General features: G+C 42.0%; 1 protein-coding gene across 1 annotated transcript in view; it reads right to left on the minus strand.

Annotated features, from left to right (window-relative positions):
- PALMD (palmdelphin) overlaps positions 1-13884 on the minus strand; it is a 35309-nt gene extending 21425 nt beyond the window's left edge. The window contains exons 1-2 of the mRNA XM_067538394.1: positions 13418-13884; positions 7214-7294 (exon numbers count right to left, since the gene is read on the minus strand). Of these exons, the coding sequence (XP_067394495.1) occupies positions 7214-7294; positions 13418-13516 (180 nt within the window). The 5' untranslated portion in view covers positions 13517-13884. The remainder of the gene's footprint in view (positions 1-7213; positions 7295-13417) is intronic.
- Between the last annotated feature and the right edge of the window lie 10751 nt (positions 13885-24635).

Consider the following 24635-nt stretch of genomic DNA (forward strand, 5'->3'; position numbering starts at 1 on the left):
CTTTGGGGGCAGATGGCTATATTCTCTCCCATGCCAGAGCAGGTGCAGGAAAGGGGACTGTTCTGGCCTTTATACAACTTAGAACTAAATTCCTCTAAATTCCACCACTGGTGTAGGGTCTTTAAAGCTCTGTTCCAGCATGCCTGTTCCTACCCTGACGTGTTCCTGTGCTGGGAAGTTTGGGGGAGGGGAGGCGAGGGGGGGAAGGGTGTGCGGGTACAGAGCCCAGATCTGGCATGTTTATGTCAGCAGGGAACTCCCTTCCAACAGGTGAATGCTCTGTGTGGCATTTGTGAGAGCTATAGATCCTTTGCACACCAGAGCAATGCAAAGCCCCACAGCTGTGTGTAGAGAATCTTGCCCAGACTTTGTACATGAAAGATATGTACTCTGACCTAGAGTGTGCGTAGGTATTCATCATTGAAATCTAAAATAAACAAGAGGAAATGTGTTAATTCTCAAAATGCTTCTAAGAAGCTAAAATTTATATTTTCACCCATACATAGATTTCCCTTCATTGAGAAGATTCACTTTGAAATACACATAGGCTTGAGGATCTGATCAGCATCTGAAATTTCCGCAATCCAGGTGCTTTCACTTGGGAGGGCTGGAAGAGTTGCCCTGAGGAAGAGAACCAAGAATAGCCTTTCCCTCCCTAAGAACTGCACCTTTCCAACCTGTTGCTGATTGATGCAGATGCGGCAGAGGAAGGATGGGCCTATGATTAGGACTTGGGAAACCCAAATTAAGTTCCTGCCCTGCCACAGACTTCCTGTGTGACCTTGGGCAAGTCATTTAAGCACAGAGAGGCTTTGTTCTGCATCTGAAAAAAGGCGAGAACAGATTTTCCCTAGCTCACAGTGGTGGTATGAGGAGAAATACAAAGATTGTGAGGTACTGAGATAGAATGGGCCATAGATGGATAATGCCTCTTGTGTTGCAGGACAATATTGAAATTCCTAGTGAAAACAACTCCGAAGAGATGTTAACACAAGTCAGTCAACATGCCAGTTTAACATAACATTTCAGCCTGATGTTGGAGGCCACCCATAAGATGTTGGTGGGTACAAAAGCTGTTGGCTGACCCCTAGTCTTTTCACCCACTGCTGTGTTTTGTGAGCAATCTTTAAGGAATGCTTCCTTCATTTTGGCAGCATAGCATCAGCTTCCTAATGACAACTGTTTGAATGGGAAGTGGCTGTGTTTAGTTCACTAAGCCATCTCAAGAAACTAGCTCCACGCTTGTGCAAAGAAGAAAGGCTTGCAACCCATTTTTTTTGACAGTCTTGATTCTGAAAATCTTTCTAGTCCCATTGCACTAAATGGAGGATTATTGGTTGAGGGCAGCTGAAGACAGAGGGCATACTGGGACAGAGTGCTATCAAAAGACCTGTTTGAAAACCTATTCTATGTAAGCAGGTGACAAAGGTGGAGTTGGTTGCTAACACACACCTGGATGCCTGCCTCCCTTCCATGGAAGTACCCACAGGAAGGGGAATCTAGGTAGAGGACCTGTGAGATTCTCCTTGCAGTGTCTTCCTGAGATGGTTCTTTGTGGAGTAGAAGGATGGGGTTAACCCCCCAGTCCCTGCGCTGCAGAATGGCCAGCTCTTTTTGCCTCCATAAGCTGTGGATCTACCTGAGGAATCTGTAGCCTTGTGCTTCCAAACAAGCTCAGGAGCCACCTGGTTCATCTTTCAACTCTGAGGAGGCGGTGCAACTCCATCACAGTGGTGCTGCCCAGCTAGCAATCACCCCTGGGAGCCTACCTTTAAGGAAGGGGACTAGAGCAATGGGGTGCAAAGGAAATGTTAATGGAGCTGGGTGGGTTTCTTTACACTGACTATTACATTTGTGAAAAAAGCAGTATTGGAGTGACTGGAACTTTAGAAATTTGGGTGGAATTTGGCAAATAGTTTCACCTGACCTCTCCCCCTGAATCCACCTCTTGTTTTTATAAATTTAAACTGTTCATTTCTGCATATTCCAAATAAACCATTTCAGTGCAAAATGTCATTCTTGAATTGACTTTCAAAATTTTCATTTGACCCACAACAATTTGTTTTGTTTGGTGAGGGGAAAAACTGAAAAACATCAGTTTGGTTCAAAGAAACCAATTTTTAAATTTTTGGTGGGGGAGGGTTAAATTTGGCCACTGGCCTCAAAAATAAATTATTTGTTCAGCTCTAAATGTTAATGCAGCCTCCATTGGGCTTGCATCTGACAAGTTTGATTAACTGAATATCGTTTTATATATGCAAGGCTTTAGAGACTTAAACTAAGTGAAAGGACAGAGAATACCTGACAAGGCAAGTACAGTTCTCTTAATTTAACAGTTTCACCCAACCCTGTCAATGCATGTGTCTTGGTCTCAGCATGAGCAGATGTGTGATTTTGACCAGAAAGGAGATGATTGGGATTATGTCAGAATATTGGACACTCAGAGTGTCTTCCCTTTGCCAGATCAGGACAATTCCTATTATAATCCAGTCTGATTACGAACCAAGATACCTTTTATTGAAAGGTATACAGTAGCTATGGCTTTCACAGTAATGATTTCTCAGGTATTGCTTAGCTTTTAATTGACCTAGCATTGCTTTTGGGAAAGGAGACTATAATTTCCATATATGACATAGGATCTGTTCTTGTAGTTCTCGGACATACATATTGCCTATTAGAGTCAATGGAAGTTTTGTGTACAAGGACTGCAGGGATAATTCCTATGAAAACAGAACACCAGGCATATAAGTGCTTATCCTTTATATTATTGTAATGTGAGTAAATTTCCTGTAATAGCTGTATTGCACATTTTATTTCATTAGCCACAGTTTCAAGAACGGTTTGTATGCTATATAACTTGGAAATGTTTGCTGTATAAAGGGAGAAGCTCTGGCTGTTTGCTAGAGAAGAATCCTGCATGGATCCACTGTAACTAGTATAATGCATTGAGATATAGCAGTAACAGCTGCCTTTAGGCATGCAGATACTTTCTTCAGAGCCATCTTGCTTTTTCTTCATTACAAACAATGAAAGTGGCTCCAGCACAGTACAAAGTTATGCATGCTACAGTATATTTGTACCCCTGAGTGTGTGATATCATGTTGGCTCCTGTACATTGTACAGAGGAAAAGGATAACAATACAATATAATGTGCTAAGACTCTCAGAATGGCTTGAATGCTGGAATGATATCATTACCCCTTGTGGTTCATATTCCATCATGCCCGTGGCACTGACAATGGATTACACTGCTGTGAACAAACTCCTGAGCATGCTCTGGGTGCATGTAGCTGGTCACAGACCACTGAACAGGGCTGGAGTAATGTAGCAGGATGTCTTTATTTTGTTCCCTGCATAGGCATTCCAGAATCTGATATCAATTTTGGGTGCTGGTCATCAGGTGCATATTCTACTTTCCCAACCGGCAAAATGCAAACCCACACGCTATATCTAGGAAGAGGTCTGAGTTTTTCACATTTAACAGCACACACAAAAAATTCTCACAGAATAAACTCTTGGGATGGTAAGACATGTGAGTGCTGTGTCCTGAAGGTTGGTCACAGGGTCAAAGACACATTGAAGTGGGGGTTGGGGTACAGCGGCTCAGCAGGTAAAATGAGAGAGTCCATAAAATCAGCTGGAAAGTTTACCCATAACTACGTGGGTCCCATCCTCTCTGCACATCACCCCGAGCAGCACAGCTCTGGTCCCTGTGCATTTCTCCTGTCCTTTCAATGGGAATGATTCTAGGTGCAGAGGGGAGTTACTGCTGGTTGCGTCAGAAATCACTCCCCTGTAGATTTAATGTGTGCTTCGAACAGGGAGGCATGCTATCCTTGGCCCAGGAACATCCTTTCCTGACCCACAGAGCCCAAACCTAACTGATCTGGAATGAGACTACTGCAAGGGGGTTAAGCCATGAAAGCCTCATTCAGGTTTGGGGGCTTAACTATCCTGTTTTATTTCCCTATTTATTTATTTATTTATTTCTCCATACTGGAGAGGAGCAAGTAGCCCATAGTTATGGGATGGAGAAATGTGATGCAAAGCAACTCAGTGAAAGGGACAAACTTGGAAAGCCATAATGTTGAACCAGATCTATGGGTGATGGTAAATGGCAAATGAGAAACTAACTTGCTATGTAATATGCAAGCAAATCAGGCCAACGTAATCTTGGTTTGCATGTTGTGTGCTAATGCAACCTGCCATGGAACAGGGGGTGGTAATCCCTCTCCATATGGCTCTGCTGTGACCACATACAGAAAGATATTGACAAATATGAGGTAGATCAAAGAAGGACAAGCAAAGTTATTTGGGGAACAGAGGGATTGATTAATGGGGAAATATATAATTAGCTCTTTTAATAGCTTAGCTGAAACTATTAAAGTGGGACAGGATAGCCAGAAATTCATTAGTGTTTACACTCTTCAGGTAAGAGCCTAATGTATTAAGGCTGATATCAGGGAGTTCACATGGGAATCATAGGACAAAATTGGGAAAGGAAAAATTCAGAGTATCAGGAACACTTCTGTTCCATTTCATGGGTCATTGAAAGGTAGATTGGACAAAGTGCTAATAGTTGTGCAATAGGGAATAAATCCAAATGAATGAAAAACTCTGCATTAGCAGGGAGATGGACTAGCAGTAAAAATTTCAAAAATGAAAGTCATTGGTCTTTAGGCACCTCAGTCACTTTGGTACACCCTGCCTTGTGCTTCTCTGACCCATCTGCCTGTCTTTTTGTGCAGCATGAGCAATTTAAAGTGGCTTCTACATGGTTTTTAATACAGTGATTAAGGAACATGCACGGCTAATACTGGGTTAGGAAATTACTGCTCACAAACTGAAGAGCCCTTATAAAGTCACTCTCTTCTCTTCCCCTCTCCCACCCTCTCACTCAAACCAAGTGTGTGTGTGTGTTTATCTGTACCCATATAAAACAGGGTTTTGAAAAAAAATAGCTCTGAAGTGCAGATACTCAGGTGGTATAAGCCAGTGTGGCTGATATATACCAGCTGAAGATCTGGCCTTTAATATGTATCCATGCAGAGCAGTGTGCGCACTTGTATTATTTAACATAAATAAGCATAGAGCATTGTTCCTGCAACATAGGGTTTGTTTTTATATATTTTTAAATAGATACCAGGAACAAGGGGAAAGAATCTCCATAGCCACTATGTCCCCCAGTTCCAGATGGCATCTTAACTTCTGCTAAAACTGAGGCAATTTCATGTCCTCAAAAGGCGGCGGGGGGACGGGAGGTACCCTCCAGCTTGCCCTAGCCTTAATAAGAACAAGAAAGATGCTTGAGTTCATTCATATAGGGATTGAAAATAAGTAGTAGTGACTATATTACAATGATGTTATCACAAATAATGGCACACTCTTGTTTGGAGTTCCGTGTTTTGTTTTGGGCAGCATGTGGAAAGATCTATTTGAGTTTCACTAGCTCAGAGAAGGGCAAATAAGATATCTGAAGATATTGCAAGGCTTAAATGTGATGGGAGACTTCAAAATAGTATTATGATGAAAGAAGAGCTGGAGGGGACTTAAAGTGGGAGTGGGCTTTGCTGGCCACTGTGACGTTGGACCCCATTTGCCATGCTGCCGTGATCACAAGATCACGTGGTATCTCCTTTCTTAAGTATAAGAAGACATTTCAGCTATTGCAAGTGCTTGGGGCTAACAAGAGACAAATCTTTTAAATCTATATTTAAAAGTCAAGGTAGGGCCTAGAGGTACTAATCAAGAACAGAGTCCACAGGTGATGTCAATATTTGAAGTGTATAAGAATAGTGTATTATCCCCTTGAATAGTTTATAGGAATAAAGTAGTATCCCTACATGTGACAGTACTGCAGATTATACAGGGTGTGTAAAATAACCTGATAGGTCCCTCTTTCTCACACTGCATAAAACAAGGACAAGGAGTCACTCAAAGTTAATAGGAGGTAAGTGTGAAACAAATAAAATGAAATGACTACTTCATATGTATCTGTGCTAAAACAGGAGCAAGCAAATGATATGCCTGCAATCTGTTAGCTGCAGGTTCTGGGGAGGAGAGGCTTTCTTTTTTCCACATACAGCACTGCACAACTGGCCAGGTTCATTGTAGTTTTTCCCACCCTCCTCTAAAGCTACTTTGTGGATACACAACATTCAAGAATGTCATGATTTAACATGGCAACTCCGCATCCTATGTCCTTGTGTGGGTGATAGGGGAAGATGAATGAGACCAGGTTATAAGTACTTAACTTGAAGATGATTCAGTTTTTGATATAATTCTGTGTTTTTGGAGAGCAGACTGTGTAACTTGTTCAGGAAAACAAGTCAAACCCCTGATCTCGAAATCCGTACCCCTTTACTGGATGCCTCCACCCAACTCGCACAATTAATATGGGCCAATATATGCTCAGGATCTTTATGAGAGCAGAATACCAGTTTTCCAGACTATCAAGAAGCAAGAATTATGTCTTTTTTAAATTACATGAAATGCCAAACTGCCTGAGACGAATGGGAAGCCTGAGAAAATAGTCATTCCATTTTTAAATAATATGATTGAAGAGGTGGACCATTTGATTCGTCAGTGTTTTGAACACCATATTGATGTGAACTTGCCAAGTCTGACGTAAGTGCAAAATTTGCAGACACTTCTCCTATATTCTTCCCACACAGGATCACAACATTTTTTCACTTAGGATATGCATTAAATAAATTGATTGATGTTTTGCCAGATAAAAATAGTCTGCTACTTGATGATTTTAGCAAGAAGCTGCTATTTGGCTGCATCCCATGATTACATTGCATTTTGTGCTGCAATTATAAAGTGAACACACACAGTCTGCCATGTGAAACCCAATTTTAAAATGGAATTATTTCTGGTTGTGATCTCACTTTAAGCCTAAAAAATTATCAAACAACATTAACCCCTTTGTGTGACACTTTTGATGCACAATGCCTATTAAAGTCAATTAGAGTCCTTCTGGTAAAACTCAAAACAGTTCTGCACTTTTAACAATAAAGGCATGTCTTAAACCCATAATGTAAGGACACTTAGATTTAAGAATGAAGCAACACTTGCCTCATGTTACTAATTTATAGCACTCTTGCCTAATGTTAGTAGCTGGGCTAGGACTTCCCTTGTGTTTATTAGTTGACTCATAGATATTTTAAAATGTTGACTAATGTAAGCTGCTGCTATTGAAAAAGCAATACCTTTAAATGCTGGTATTTTAGTTTTTCTTCTTCTACTTTCAGACGCTTCTGTGTGATTTCTTCTTGAAGTTTTCTCTTGTCCTGGAAATTTAAAAAACTCCACAAATTAATTTTAAAAATAACCTGTCCCTGCTTTAGTGCTTTAACTTGGACACCTGAGGGAATCCTTAAGTGATGTAGAGCCACCACAGCAACACCTTCCTTCCTATTTACAGTGCAGAGGTCATGGCTAAGGAAAAGGGGTAGGCCTGGGGTGTCCCTGCACCCTGGCAATACCCAACTGCTGAGATGGTCTCTTGGAGTCACCATAATATAAAGTAGCCTTGTGGCTGCTCTACCTGTCACCAGGGGACTAATGATTTGTTACCAAGTGGCCTCCAGAATCAGGGGCACACAGACAATGGTGATAGATGACTTGATCCAACTCCTATTGAAGTCAAAGCAAAGACTCCTATTGACTTCAATGGGCATTGAATCAAGTACAGAGTAACTTGTTCCATTACAAGCACCTCTAATGAGCCACCCTGCTGCCCGTCATTGCTTCCGTAATGTATTGCTGTTAGATATAACAGGTTTGGCATCATTTACATTAATTTCATTTACATTAATGTGTTATAGGGCAGTAACTAACTCATGTTTTACCTGCTGTTCTATGCAGCAACTGATGATGCACTATTGGAAGAACTGACTTAACAACCAGAGATTATTAGAATTGCATATAGGGATCTCTGATGGGGTGTATTTGCCTCCCATGTGACCTCGAAAAAGGTTATGCCCCTCTACTGAGCAAAAAGGAGAAGGTTGGCCCTTGAAGACTACCTGATAACCTGAGCTGCCAAACCTGGTGGAAAGAGCTGTCAGCTGTGACTTGCCTAGCTCCTAGGGGGAAGAACTGACAGCTAGACCCCCTGAGTGGAGAAAGACAATAAAAGGAAGTGGCATTTTCCCCAAGAATTGCTCAGTTTCTTTGGAGGGAGAGGAGCTGGTCTTTACACTACTGTCTTGCCTGATCCAATGGGGGAAATAGACAGCTTGCACCAAGGAGGGTCTGTTTTGATTTTGATTTTTTATGAACATTTTGGACTTGGAGTAGGGGTGGGGAGAAGCTGCCCTGTTTGGGATTACAGTTAGGGGCCATGACTAAAGGGAGCTACCCTGCAGTGATGTTTGTTTCCCCCGCCCCCTCCGGACTGAGATGGAACACATGTTTTTTGACTTATGTTGGAGCTGCTTTAAGGGAGATATAGCCCTAAACTCCAGGAGGTTGCTAGTGCTCCTATCAGAGAACTCCTTCACTTGCTATTGAAAGTCAGCCTCTTCCGGTGTGAAGGGTGTCAGCTATGTGACTGATGGTAGGAACTGCATCCATCTGGGGACAGCAAGTGATAAACACCTATCAATTGGAAGTATGGGGGGAGCAACGTAGCTTGGCAGAATATGATTGCCCGCATGATAGAATGTAGTAAGTGAATTGGCATTGACACCCTTTCTCTTCTGAAAAGTGTCAAATTACAAGTGGACATAACTTCTGAACGCTGTTACTGACCCACCTCTGCGGTACAAGATACAACTTTTAAAGGCGAGTTTAGATTTGGAATACAAAAAGTTTGATACAGTCCCTATAACTTATCCATCAAAGATTCTTTGTTCTTTTGTAACACATTGAACCAAACAATTAATGGGGTTAAGATATTAGGTGCTGCTGACAAACACCATAAACTATTTTAAAATGTGCTATGTCTAAGATTTCCAATAGTTCAGCTAGTTCTGATTTCAAGAACATGCCATCTCTGAACATCACAGCTTTCTTTAATTCAGAACTTTCCTAATATCACTTTACAAGTGGCCTTGAAACAATCCAATCAGTAGATGAGCAGGTCATTAAATGAGCCTGTAATACAGACTGGACCACTTTCTAAGGGATCACATTTTCTTGATAGTTGCATTTTAAGCTAGTTTATGCTAAAATACATCAGTACTAACTTTGGTACAAATAGTAAATTAATGAAAGATGCCCTGGGACTCCACATACTCACTAAAAAGAATACTATATTATTTTAGCATTAAAAGGTTAAAATAAATAATCAGGCAGCAAATACACTTTCAAAATGATAAATCTGCAACAATTTCCTCTTGAACCATTTTTCTATACTATATCCAAACTAACACAGAAGAGTGGTATATAAGAATACTGTATAGAAAGGCAGTCATAAAGGGGTGAGAGTAGACGGCAAAGAAACAAACAAAAAATCCAACTTAAAATGAGATCAATGTACAACATTAAAAGAAGGAATTTTTTTTAGTGAACACATTGCAAGTTTGTTTTATTCTTATCAGCATGTTTCCTCCTACGCTCCGCTTCATCTTCGGGTTTTGTACTTGCATCCTTCATAATAGCTGTGGCTGTTGCTAACACCTTCCTAAGTAATTACCCATTAACTAAGTAAAGTAAAACAGAACCATTTTTGGTGCATCTGAAATTGATTGCTGAATACAGTGGGCCAAATTCAACACAGAGGTTGAGTACAGGTGCAGCCTTCTAATCATGAAAGGATTTAAGGCAGGTTGGGGCATTTCCTAGGGTGCACTTTACTGTGCCTTGTCTGGATCTTACTCTGTCTGTAGAGGGTCTATCTAGTGCTTTAGCCATTTTAAATAACTGCATAAATGTTAAATATTTATTATTAGACAACTAGGTTTGGGCACTCCCCCTGCATTTCAGACCATGCCCCCTTGGAGTTAAGGCTTACAGGCAAGAAGGTTTTGTGGTTCTACTGCTTGTGAATGTGTATGTTTGGGAGGGTGGAGCCAGCCTTCAGCCACTCTCTGTAGTCACCTCCGCCACCAGAGCTGGAGAAATATAGAAAGTCCAGACTATCAGCATCAGCATACACAAGCCCTCCTGCACCTAGAGTCTTCCACTCCCAGCAGTTCCAGCTTCTTCCCCTGTCTGCTAGGTTCTGCATGAGAGGTTCTATATTGTTAGGGATATCAGAACAGCTAACCAGACCGCCTGGGTACCTTTGCTTTCAGAAAGCTTCCTTGCAGTGCTTGTTGCTCAGACAAGTAGACACTTCCCTCATCTCCTCTGCAGGGAGGAGAAACATCATCCTAAGGGGATGGGGCCCAAGGAAACACCATGGTTTAGAACTGTTCCCAACTACTTCCATGTAAAGGGGCCCATGCTTCCCCTTTGCTGCTCCAGGCTTCTTCTCCCACAAACCACATGCACGAGTGCTCTTTATTGACAGGCTTTTCTTCCCATCACCAACTATTTACAGGTACAGTCCCAAGTCAGGGGCCACACAGTGTCTACCACCAGATCAGGGCAGATCACTTCCACCTGAGGTTTCTCCCTCCTCTCAGGCTGACCTCTCACCTCTTCTAGCTACCACACCCACCTACTTCCTTCCTTCACTGAGCCTGTGGTCAGCCCCCTGAGTGCCTGCCTGTAAGCTTTTATAGGGCCTGTCTAATGAGTCTCCCAGCTGCTCCTCATTAGCCCAATCTCCACAGGCTCACTCAGCTGGCTCAATTCCCCATTTAATTAGTGCTCCACCTCTATTTGAGTACCAGGATGTGAGCCTTCCCCCAGCCTAAGGGGAGGAGCCATGGGACCTGGACTCAACTAATTATGGGGGACAACAAATGAAAAAACAGGCACAGGTGTGGAGGTCAAAAGGCTAAATAGAGGGAACCTGAAGGGGATACAGAGTAGAGAACCCCAGACAGTGCCCACTGCTCCTTGAAGGCAGCTAAGGAGTCAGCAGATATGGCTCAGAGGAACTCTACTCGGAGACATGATGGGATGGAGGAACGGAGGGAGGCCCCACAGTCGCAGAGCGCTTCCTTGGCCAACCTCCTCTCTCTGGTGTTGTAGATGGCCACCTTAGCCAAAGCAAGGAGGAGGTTGATGCGGAGGTCCTGCAACTTTGTGGGACTGTGGATGGGCTGCACATAGCTGAGGAGGTGCGGGGAGAAGTCTAGCCAGAACCTCAGGAGGAGCCAGAATAGGGGCTGCAACCTGGCACACTCCAGACAGGTGTGCGCCAGGGTCTCCCTCACACCGCAAAAGGGACAGGCTTCAGGACAGGGTGTGAACTGTGCCAGGTACATGCCCATGTTCACAGCTCCGTGAAGGAGCTGCCAGCTGATATCCCCGACAGGCTGTGGAACCAAGATGGAATACAAGCTGGCCCACTGGGGTCTCCCACCCTCTACGGGTGGTAAGAGGTCCCGCCACTTGGTATCAGGGTGGGACGTGGGGGCGAGGAAATGGAGAGTGTGGAGCACAAGTATGTGAGGATGTGCCCATGGTGTGGGTTGGAAGCGCGCTGGCTGCAAGTCCCATAGCCAGCTCAGGGTGTGTAGTGGAGGCGGTCAGGGTGAGCTTGTGGGGCAGGGGCCTGATGAAGAGGTCCAGAGGGCCTGGGATAAGGGGCGGGCAGGGTGCAGCTTTCCTCAGGACCCAAGCAGCAGGGGGTTTAGTGCTCCAGTGGCAGGGGGTTGGCTTAACCCTCAGTGCTCCGCCAGCACCCTGTCACATTCCACTACTTCTTTTCCTACGGAAGGGAGGACTTAGCCCTGGTTTTTGTCTCAGTATCAGTTTGCTACAGCAAATATTACAGATTCTACAGTTCGGGGCCAGTACTTGCTTCAGGCAGCAGGTGCAATAAATAAGAACCTAGCTAAAAACCTAAATCTGACTCCCCATCTCTTATAACAGGCAGCACAGGATACAAGAAGCGCTCAGAAGTCTTTAAAAACTGCTTCTCAAGTGTTTCTATGGCGATAAAGGTGCAACAGAGACAATTTAGCGCAGCCAGTACTTAGAGTTCACCACTAAGCAGTCCTGTTTCCCCATGGCACCTGCCACGTGTGAGGAAGGACATGACATTGCAGAATGAGTAGTGGTGAGAAATCCCAACCCCTTCCAGCTACTCTCTCTGCTACCCCTCAAAAACCTTCTCAGCTTTGAGGCTGTGTGCGGGAAATAAGGTTCCCATTTAGTCTGGTCCACACCTCATTAAAATTAATGAAAACACATCCAAAGGTCTCAGTGGGGAATGGATCAGGGTTTAAATGAATATGCTTTTAGCTGGGCTTCCTAATTTCTAGTAAATAGGTGTTTTAAGATGCAACAAGTAAAAACAAAGTCCAGTTCAACTCTTTATCAGAATTTCCATTGAGGATCTTTCATGTTTGTCCATGATGTGCTTAGCACTGGTACATTTTTTTTTATGCCATCTGCTATTTATCCAGACAATATAATCGGTTTTTGACCGCTAATTTCAGTATCAGGTAATACTAACCCATCATATGGGGTGGGGAACCCCTTGAAAACAAAGGTGTCATCTTAAAGGTTGGCTGTAACTAATCAAACCTGAACTATCCTACTACAGATTTCCTCTTCTTTTGTCTCATCCAGAACTGATTTCTGCCTCAGTTTAACCTCTCTGTTATCTAACTTATTTAGTTGGAGGTTAAATTAGGGTATTGTAGATTTTTAAGTGACTAATTTTTTGTTATATCAACTTTGGCCATATATGCCCCTTGTTTTAAAAAGATCTAAAAGTTTCCCCAAAAACATAAACTTTCAAAGCAGAATTCTGTTTAGAGCAGGAATGAAGGTGTCTTCTAAAGTCTTTGGCATACATTACGTTCTTTATAAATATCAATCTGTTGTTTTGCTGATAGCTTGGAATTCAGTCAGCCCATGCTCTTCCTTCTTTCTTTTACAATGTAAGCTTTAACATTTGCCAAAACTACCAATCCTGCAGTTTTACTTCATTCTACAATATAGAGAGGCAAAAAGATTTCAGGGCTCTAGTTACTTTTTGCCTATGAAATATGGAATCTTATTAGTTTCAGAGCTTCTAGCTCAAGAAGACCTGCTTTTTGACCTGGTGTCCTTCAAACACACACACTCAGTTATGAAGATAGCATTATGTATGTATGATCTGAGGTGTAATAACTTCAGTACACTGGATTTAGCCTTCAAACCTAATAAACCATAATAAAACCAGTACTGGTAAATTTACTGTATCACAGCATATAACTTAAAGGAACAGTAATCATTTCAAGCAGAAACTCTTTTTCTTGTTCCTTTGGGGAAGAAATAATTCTTCAGAAAACACACATTATTGTATTCATTAATTGCTTTCTCTAAGCCTATCCTCATAAGTTATAACCGTAAGCACTTACTGTTATGGCCTGGAATCTTTCCTTCAGCAGTTCAGCTTCTTCCATTCTGGAAATCAAAAACAGACAAGTGAGTGGTGAAGGGAGAAGAAAAGATACCATAGGCAAAGAGCCACCTGTGAGGGTTTCAAGAAAAGCTGAGTGGCTTGTGATCCAATTCCACAGCACAGAGAAGGGAAAATTCCTGACTGATCCGGAGAGTCTCTGAACAGATGAGCAGATCAGCGCAGGCAGACACTTGTAATGAGGGTGTGCTGGGGAAGCACAGCCCTGGAGAGTGCTGGCATGAGCTGACTGACAAGTTTGAACAGTGGAGCACAAGCCCTTTTCCTTCAGAAGCTGCCAACTCTTTGTTTTAATGTGCACAGTTAGCTTGCCATAGTTTCTTTAACTATTTCATGCCCCAAGCACAATTTTCAGGAACGTGGTACAAATGCACTCAGAAACAAGTCATAATTCCCTTTTCTTTATATGTATGTCTTTAGTGAAAAAAGTTTAAAGCAATATGCTGTAGACTTGAAAGTACTAATAATTTCACATAGGAAGGGGTCAGATCTTCAGGCTTCAAGAACCTAGATAAGAACTACAGGGTCAGGATCTCGACTCAAAAATTCCCAGTATGCCTTTTAGAATTCTAGTGCTAATGTTCTAATATAGCTCTCACAGTGGGTGGCTATTCAGCTGATTTGAATGAGGTGTGTGTATATCTGTCATGTGCCTTGGAACTTAGCTGCAAGTGGTATTATGCTGCTTAAGGGATGGTGTATATTTTCACCTTTCTGGATACATGGATGGGAGTAAGCCTTCTAAAATCAGACCAGGAAATCTGCAAAATGGGTGGAACTGCCTCAAATAAAATCCACTCACTGAAAAAATCCTAGTTCATGTGTAAAGGCTGAACCTGGGTATCCATTAAGATGTAATGTGAGTCTGAAATCATGGCAGACTTTAGTCATGTGTAACTATAATCTCTGCAAATACATGTGTATGCAAGATTCAGTCAGCGTCTCCACTCTTTTTGCACTTAATGCACAGACACTAAATATACCATGATTCAAATCAGGGGATTACTTCATATGTAATGAATGGATACAAGGAAATGACTTTCACCAATGCTGAGGAGAGACCAATGCGACTATGTGCCTCTTGCTGTGACCTCTCACCCTCTGAATGGTAGGTGGGTGTAGTTTTTATGCCCTCCTGTGCCCGGGTTGATAGCCCTAGGAGAGGCAGAGTACCAAACCTCCCTTAGTGCCACTGATCCTCCCTCTTTGCAGATGCAAAAACCTACAGCAAGCTGGTATTTCACTATCTTTCTCTCACCCCATGTTCTATTCTGAGTCAGCACCAGAACTATAGTTCATCGCCTGAACTTTGCTCCTGGACCACATGCAAGATCCAAGTAGCTTCCAATCCTACCCCTTTTGCCTCAGGCTCCTGACTTAACACTTTATGTCCCTGGCTGGGTCTAAAAGCCCTGCATCTACATAACTAGCAGTACATAACCATAATGGGTACAGACCAGCTACCAACAAATGCTGTGATGCAGCAGAATTGACAACTTTCAAGTGATCTAGCCAGTGAGTGAATTCTCCCTCCACAGATGCTGAAATGATTCAATACTTAATTGCACATCCCTTCTTTCTGCTATGCCATCATCTGCCAATGTATCTCAGTATGATGCTCCCCTTCAGGGATGCATTAATGTCTTCAAGATCCACCTGGAACTCTTGTTCAAAACTTGAAATTAACCCATGTTCATTGAGTGATGAGAGAACTAATTTTTTTGTTTCAATATTAACATGTTCTGCTCTTCCTGGTTTGGGTCAGCACCGAAAATTAAGAACACCACAAGAAAGGTGAAGTTTGCTGTTAAAGCCCAAAGTACTGAGCTATCACAAGAGACTGACTGTGTGAGTGTGGCAGGCCATAGAGGTTTGGATATGTTCCCTTTGTGGATTTAAAAGAAAACAACTTTTTAACTATCCCATAGAATTCAATAATATCCCTGTTTATAGAATCCTATAGCGAGACAATCATTCTCTGTAACATTATATACTTCTATAGAACTTATTACCTTTTCATAGAATCCTACTTGTTTCATCCTTATTTAAATCTACTGATGATCAGAGGCCCCTTCTGGCCTTATGAATCTATAGGAATTGTCTTAATTTTTGGATGCTTATTTGAACTTTAGAACCTTATCCATTCCTAAAAGAGCTGAATACTAATGATCAAGATAAAGAAGCAGGTTTGGGGCCAAATTCTGCTCTCTGTCATCAATAGAATTCAATGGATGTAAAACCAGCATGGGTTCAGAACTGAGTCCAAATAAGAGAATGTGGCCCCTTGATTCCCATTATCTTGCACGTTTTGTAATCATTCACACCTATGGAAAGAGGCTGCAAAATGCTACCATTCTGAAGTGATTTGGTAACACTCACTCTGCAGAGGTTTAAATGACTACACAAAGTGCAAGGCATAGAAGAAGTAGGCCCAGTGGAGCTATTGATGTGATGATTTTTCAGGACCAAGCCCCAAAATAGTAAGTACATCTTGGCAGACAACTTGTGTGCAGTGATTCAGCTAGATGTATTTTAAGATGGCCAAATGACAACCCCCAGAAAAACTAGCCTAATTTATAATCTGTATTTCCATTATATGTGTATAGTATAGTAAACTTGAGACAAAGATTTTAATGTTCTAAATCCATAAGCAATCTTTTTCTGGAGGAGGAATAGCTCTGAGAAGTGTCCATTCTATCCAAGCTATTGACTCGGATTCTCCCTTGAGCTGCACCTTGTGTAGTCCTTTGCATAATGGATGAAAATCCTGTTACTTGAATTTGGGAGCATTTTATACTTAGCACTGGTGTAAATGACTGCACAAGATGAATGGGAACAGAATCAGGTGTTCTGTATCTACCACACCTCCAGATGAAAGGAGCTGGAAAAGATTTCCTTTGGCATCTACCAGTATCATCCAAACTTCAACTATAGTAAGAGCTATTTGTGTATCTGTTAACATTTTTTTAAAGTGGCTAAGTCCCACTGACTTTTTCAACACAAAGTAAGTTCCTAAGTCATTTAGTCTACAGGTGGGATTTTTAAAAGTGAATTTATTACAAGTTAAGTGGCCATAAAAAGAAAGGTACTAGCTAGGATTTAATGTTTTCTTTTCTTCATCTATGTTGCAGAGTTCAAGGTTACTTTAAAAAGGAATGGCATGTCTGAGTAATGCTATTGGGCTCTGCAAGTGCCCATTATTATGAAAGTATTTAAACTGTGTTTCTCAATTAACCTGTTGCTAGGTAGAAATTTTGGTTCAGCCACTAGATTATTTTCCAGTTATGTTAATCCTATTTTAAACTGGATTTACATGGCAAAAGAAGAAATGGGCCAGCTGTCACTTTGTCTGCCCTTAAGCCTGCTTCACCAATGACAGTGCAGTAACCGAGACATTACATATTGTCAGATCAGTGAATCCAAACAGCTGTGCTTCCAGTCTGCAAGATTCCTGGAACAAGGCTTTTTGAAAGCTGCCAGATATAATAATTTCCTTTGGAAATAGCTTACCTAGGCCATAAGTTAAAGGAAAATATCTTCTAGTGGAAAAGTGTATTTAACCTCTCTCTTCTATCACAGGGGGTAAATGTATCTTTCTGCTTTGGCTGAACTGATATTTTGAGTTACTTAGAAAAGGGTTGTTGTGTCACTCAATCTGTCATGCAAATCCCATTCTTTTGCGCTCATCCCCTTTATTCATTCATTTCCCATTTTGCCATGGATTCCTAACGTAGGAGTCAGATTGCCTAATGTGTATCCAAGGCAAATGGGGAAACAATTACATTATAAAGTCATGTAATGAAGTGGGTGGGAATGTAGGGGAACAGAACATTGTGATCCAAGTTCACAAGTGGGCCTGAAGAAACACATTCACAGCTGGAAATGAATATGGATCTTGTTTCTAAGATTTGTGCTCCTAAAAGCAAAGTCTAAAGAGCAGCACAGAAAAATCATGCCACATCAGAAATGCTACCAGCTGTCCCTTCACCCACTTCTCAACACATCTCCATTAATATCTTTGCTTATGGCTTTTAATGTTAATTGTAAAAATAGTGTCAAACTGTGTAATCTGACATAACTGAAACGGGGCCCTGAAAACGGAAATTGCACTCTGAAGGGAAACACTATACTCAATCAAAAGAAAATTCTGTATTATTGAGATAGTGTACATGGTGTAGGAGTTAGTATTATGGTAATAAGCAAATTCTCTGAGTGAACAGGTGGTACATTTGTTAGGAAATAGAAGTTTGATTACAGTTATAGGACCAGATTCTCAGCAGGTGTACATTGGAAAGCTCCCATTAACATCTCTACCTTTTTAAAAGTCAATTGAGTGAGTCCAACTTACTGCTAAAGATTTAGTCTATTTTTCCTAGTAAGTGCTGTTCTTGTTTTACGAGAGTAAACTTGCCTTCACTGTGAGTTTGTCTACATGTAGCTTTAAATTTGTCTTTTGTCAGAGCAAAGGGGTGGGGGTATTAATTCTGGAATTTTGGGTCTCTTTCACTGAGAATGCCTTGCCATAACTTCTTGTTAATTAAACCAGAAGGCTGCTGGCTGGAGTGCCTCAGCTGACCTTGCATGCCATAATACCATATGAGGAGTACGTGGTCTCTTGCATAGCCAGGATCCAAGCAATTTGGTTCTTTAAAGATGATAACTAATACAACAAGTAAGACCGTTCTCATGGGGGATTGACAGGAAAAACAGCAATATTGGAAGTCATGTGAATTTATTCCAAACAAAAGAGGCTTAGATAAGCATCAAAAATTTTTGGGCACTTATCTAAGCAAGTAGTGCTAGGGGAGATCTGCCCCTCAGCTATGTGTATTCTTTCACAACATGCCCTAGAGGAATGAAATTCATCAGCTACGCCCACAGGCCACCCAGAATGTCTTTCAAGGTAAAGGGCCAATTTCACTGGTATTCTGCAATGCACTTCCAGCTGCTTCATCCAGCTGTGCTTTAAGAATGGTGTAGCATGGGTCAGTTTCCATCCAAGGATATGCCCTGCTCATTTTACCCCATCTAAAACTCTTTTACAGTTTATAGGAGCTCTTTCTAAAAAGCTCGCCACTGAACAGATGTTTCACAAGTAGGACAGATCAACCTGCAAATGAATTGGAGATTGGTGCACTGGCAGATTTAGGCAATGAGAGAAGACTCAATTACAATAAATATAAAGTCTTAAATGCAGGGAATGGAAACAAATAACAGTAACTTTTGCCCATTTTGTACTGTCCCTAATAAGCAACACCCAGTACATTAAAGGGAGCTAATTTTCATCCCATCTTGATACTTCCTTAGGAAAACACTTGTATCCACAAGGAGTACAAAAAAAACTGTGAGCAGGATCAGGGGGGTGATGGCTCATGAAAGGATTCCATAATAACCAATGGTCCAAAATCTGAGAGAGCTTTAAAACAATGAGAAGATCTAGGAACATGTGACTTTTTAAATATATCACCCTTAGACCATGAATAATTACTGGTGGTAAGTAAAGAGTTTATGGATATACTGATTCATAATATTACATATTTTGAAAATGGAATGTTTTCTAACCATAGCCATGGTATCATCAGGCTGAGAGATTTGCTCTGACTCACTTTAGCGACTGTTAACATGTTTGCAGATGTTCCCTATTATATTTTATACTACAGTATTCTGTATTCTTAAAAGTACTCAGTAGATTGAACATATTACTCCATATTGGCTTTTCCATGAAATTTCATAGTAATTAAATAAATATTTACCTCTCTCTCCTCCTTAGGATGAAGTCCTGACCCCACTAAAGTCAATGGAAAAACTCCTAGTGATGACAGTAGGGTCAGGACCAGATGTTCAAGTGCTCAGTACCCAATATGTTGAACTCCCGTGAAAAATCAGCCCTTGATGGCCTTTTGCTCCCTTCTTGACATTTTTTTTTAAACATTATTTATCCTGGTCCGTTCATTGAGATCAGAAATAGCAGGATACTGGGTTTGCAAGTTCACAGGCCAAATCTTGCTTTCCTTGCTTGCCCAGGCAGGCCCACACCTGACTCCTTGGGAGGAAGAGCTTTGAGTGATTACGTTCCTGTTGGTGGAACTCCCTTCCTATTTCTATTCATAGCCACCAATTTTTACAGCTTTAAAATCAAACTAAAGAAACAGTTGTTTGCCATTGCCTTTTTTATTATTTTAAAACTTCGATTCTCTTGATAATGTTTTATAGTAAAATGCCTTGTCACAATGGATAAAAGTTGATATATAAATGTTACACTGCAGATTAACTTCTCTGTATAAATGTCCTAGGAATATTTGCTTAGGATAACAAATCCTATAGAGTATCTACTCTCTCTATATCTGTGTTGGATCTATATCTAACATTCCTGTTATTACACAGATTAATCAACCTTAAAAAGCTATTGTACTAATTGTATCTTGTCCATATTCTTCTAGGATTAGTCAATAAACAGACCAAATATATTGTTCATTTTTTTAATCATTCCCATGGTTTGCCATATATTCCTTGAAAATATAGCAGTTTCTGGGCCATATGTATCTGGAATACCATTTATATATTTCTGAAAATAGAAATTCATCCAGAGAAATGAACAAATGGTTTCAATTTTGTATTTAAATGTCACACTTCAGCTGAAACTTTAGTTTAAAATGATTTGTTCCTTTTGATAGAAATATTGGCTTTTTTAACAGAAATTGTTCCGATGCCTAGAGCAGGGATGGGCACTTTTTATATAAATTGAAATAAATAAATAAAACCAGAAGAGCTGACAGGAATATTTAAGATAGCAGCCCTTGAGCATGTTGTAGGATGTGTTGATTGCAACCCAGCATTTTCCAACTGCTGCAGATCCATCTAAGAATAGTGCAGAACTTAAAACTCTGCACAGCCAACTGTGCTGGGAATTTTTAGCAGTGCGCTCTGAGATTCAAGCTTTAGTTGTTATGGTGTAGTTGTTTCATAGTAACTGAAATAAAATACACTGTAACCAAGGTCAAACCCTGGGGAATGGAGCAAAGCTGACGTAAAAACACTATGCGGCATGCACGCGCACATATTACAGGGCTTGAGAATGAGTACCTCTGCTCCAACCAGCCAGGCTGCCTGTGCAGCTGGGTTGCAGCTATTCAAACAGAGCATGAGGGAAACAGCAGATGCAGCCTGCATCCATGTGGGGTGTCGGCCCAGTAGATCTCAGGAGTATGTGGGGTGCACAGAAAGGGCTGTAGAGATCTGTTACTGAGATCTCCACGATGCTCATGGATGTGCAGAGTCCCTCTGTCTAGGTCCCTCTGGGGTGATGGCCCCCATTTCATGGCTACTCTGTTTAAGTCTTCTGCGGGTACGTAATTCAGGTCAGGGTTTCTGTACAGAAGTTAGTGCTTAGTCCTGATATTCTTACCTGGGTAGAATTCCCACTGATTCCAGTGGGAATTTTGCCTTAGCAAGGGTATGATTTGGACTTTAAGTAAATTATTTAAAATGTAAAACTCAGTGGAGGTGAGCATGTGTTCTCTTTCTCGCCAGCTGCAGTCCTTTTGGATGTATTGCTGACTGTGGGATGCTTAAACATGCTGGAAACATCCAGGCAGTTGTATGGGCTGCAAATGTCTTACACATGTAGCTCCATATGAAATAATGTCTTTTGATTATCTGCCCTTCTGTTACAGTGTATGGGGACTTTCTCAATAGTACTTTGCTTAAACCTTTCCGAAGCCTCAAAACATTGTACTCACTCTTATATCCTTGTGTGGCAGTGTGTCAACTGTGTGGCAGTTGTCTTGCTGCCGCTAACTTCCTTTATACACCCAGCTGTTTGTTTGAAATTTAAAACTGCTTAAAAGTATGGTGACTTCAGACATCTGTCAGTCCTTCCCATGCTCCCAGCTCTGCGATATCCTGTAGAGCTAGGGTGGGCAGAAAACCATCCAACATATGAGCCACTGTGCTCAAGCCTTTTTTTCCTAGTACTAAAGAGCAGGGCTGTCCCTAGGTAGGGCAGATTGGGGCGACCGCCCCGGGGGGCCCCACTCCAGACTGGGTGGGAGGCAGGAGGATGTAGCCCACCTCCTGGTTGGGAACAGGGACCGGGTAGGCGCTGGGCAGTTGTGTATTGAGGGGGCCAGCCCCTAGGCGCCGGCCTAGGGAGAGCGCCAGTCTGGTCCTTCACGATGCATCCCCCCCACCCCTCAGAGCCTCCTGCATCCCCCGTCCCCACTGCATGTCACAGGGGGGAGGGGGGGATTTGGGTGAGGCAGCGCCATCTGAGCTGGTGCTGGGCTGCGGGGCTGGAGCGGGAGAGCGGGGCACCATGTGGTGGGTAACTGTGGGTAACTGCGGGCGGGGGGGGAGAGGGGTGCGCAGTGGAGCCTGGCCAGAGCCGGGCTCCTCTGCCTTGCACAGGAGGAGGTAAGCAGCATGATCCCCTCTCCCTACCTCCTGCAGGTACAGACCCACCCTTCCCCAGGTCAGCTGGGGGGTGGTGCCATCTTATTGGGAGCCGGGGATCCCTCCTGCCCTGCACGGGGGGAGGGGAAGGCACGAGACCGGTGGGGAGGGGGGGGGGGCACATGGTGTGCTTTGCCCTGGGCCCTGCACTCCCCTGGGGATGGCCCTGCTAAAGAGGAAAAATAACTGACAGGAGCCTAATGCATAAATTTAACATCCATGAACAAATTATTTGTAGCAAGTAACATTCTCTGCAAACCAATTCTGACTTTTTTTGGCTAATGTATTCAATATTTGTAAGTATCCACTAAACAGGTTGAGAACAACTGTCAGCCTATCAGTCATTCTTGAAGAATTCACTTGAACTCTTCGCTGTTCTTTATTTGTAGTGCAGTTTACGTCACCTAAATTCCACAGGATTGTTTCTGCTCTGACTGGATGACTGAATCTCTTTAAATAATGGAACAATGAATAATAAATCATCCATGCTAACTTTCGCAAAAGATTCATGAATACCTGAGATAATCTAAATAGCCATTGAACGACCAATGTCATCATCCCACAACTAACAGCAAACTGAACTTCTGACTTTTATCCTCTAAAATAGTCACAAATTACATGATTGTGTATTTATTTAACCAGCTTTTGCTGTGAGCAATATCACAAAAATAGTGAGAATTATATAGCAGCAAAGAATGCACGTGGTTGTCCAGTATTAACCATTATGACTTTTAGCATCAATATGACAGACTAAAGTACATTATTTAGATCACTATGTTGGGTAACCATATATTCCTCTCATTTTCATTGACTTCAGTGGGGTGTCTCCTGATTTCAGCCAATGGAGTTACACTGGTTGTACACCAGTCTGTTAAAGAATAAGGGCCAGTATATTTAAGAGAATAAAAATGTGCAGTAGCAGCAGAGAAGCCAAATTAGGCATTGATAATGAATTCTTAAGTCTCTGTCACCTGGTTTCCTGTTTCAAATCCCTTTTCCTCCTGTTAAGACTGGGGTGGGGAGATGTTTGACCTAGCAGGAGAATGGACACCCCTTCAGGTAGCTCATTGCCTCAAGACCACACCTAGGGATCCATGGACTGGAATGAATGGAGTAGAACATCACCTGCTGTAGCCATCCATTGGCTGAAGGAGCTGATTGGCTCCATCAAGCCCACCTTCCCTGTGTGTCTAAGCATTCCTGGACACACTGTTGCCATTCTTCCTGCTGAAAGCTGCTCTGTCCCACCTGCCTTATGGGCAGTGCAGCTGTCAGAGCTGTGTTTTTTCAGGCTTGCTGTCAGTCAAGAAGGAATTTTTTTTACCTCTGGACAAGGTGTCCAGTGTGTACATTCATCGTCCTCACAGCACTTTGGAGTCTTGGTACATGGGGAGAAGAAGGATAAGATTTAGGGTACACCTACACTGCAGTCACAGGGTGTGACAGCAGTTTGAATAGACACACCTGAATTAGCTTTAATCTAGCTATCTCAGGTTCCGGTGCAGTGAAGCTGCAATTGTAGTGTAGATATATCCTCTATTTGTTTGTTTTATTTTAAAATGTTGTCACAACTTGCAGTCAGTCTGCAGTACAGGTAGGAGACTTCAAGAGGCTGACTCCTAGGGTAAACTTGAGCACAGGACCGACTAGATATTCATATATCTGCATTATTCTCTTGCATGTTTTGCCCAATGCAACCTAGGTTGGTAGTGATCAAAATGGTTAGCACGTGATGGCTGTTCAGTGCCTCTATTTTCTTTGTCCAGTTTTTAGTGGATGGGCATCTATGTAACTAAATCCACCACAGGTGGCACTAATCAGATCCCAAATGGTAACTGTAGAAGGAAAGTCAAGAATCAAATAGCAACAGACTAAACTGTCCACTTACTGATGGAGGTCATGGCAGCAAGTTGGTGCTCAAGTGCTGTACTATTTACAAACTAGGAGGTGGGCGGGCGTTAGCTCATGGCCCCTCCCCCAGCCTAAGGGGAGGAGCCACTAGACCGAGAATGTAACTGATTGCTTGGGACAATGAATGTAAAAACAGGAAAGGGCGTGAGGGTCATAGGTATAAACGAAGGGAACTGGAAGGGGACACTGAGCAGAGAGCCCCGAACAGCGCCCACTGCTCCCGGAAGGTGTGTGCTCGGGTGCTGTGATAGGAAAGCATAAGAGCCAACATCCTCTAGTAGAACAAACACGGTAGATCATATATTGACATAAACTCAGGCACATACCATCAAAAGCAGGTGTCTATTCATTTTGAAGAGAGCATTTGATGTTCAGTTAAAAACCCAAATGTGGGGAAATAACTGTGTATTTGAGAAACCTGGACTGTTTAGTTGTCATATTGAAAGCATATATATATATAAGAGTAGTGATCTTAATGTACTTTCAGTATTATTCCTATTTTTTTCATGGTGGTAAGTTTTATGAAGAATGCAGGTGAGAAGTGCTTGTTACTACTATCCTTAGCCTGTTCATTACCTCCAACAATGGCAAAAGGAAATATTCAACATAATATTACTCACAAAGTCTTAGAAGGACTAATGCTGATATCTTAAACATGTACACTAGAAAGTCAGGGATCCAAAACTTCATTCCTGTTTTCAGTTAAAGAATCACAAATCAGCCCTCCTTCCCCTGCCACCCAAATCATGAGATTAAAAAATAAATCAATCAGTCCTTATTTGCCTTCTGATTGG

The sequence above is a fragment of the Emydura macquarii genome, unplaced genomic scaffold (assembly GCF_026122565.2).
Source record: "Emydura macquarii macquarii isolate MOO-44397 ecotype Brisbane River unplaced genomic scaffold, CSIRO-AGI_Emac_v2 contig_480, whole genome shotgun sequence".
NCBI lineage: Eukaryota > Metazoa > Chordata > Testudines > Chelidae > Emydura > Emydura macquarii.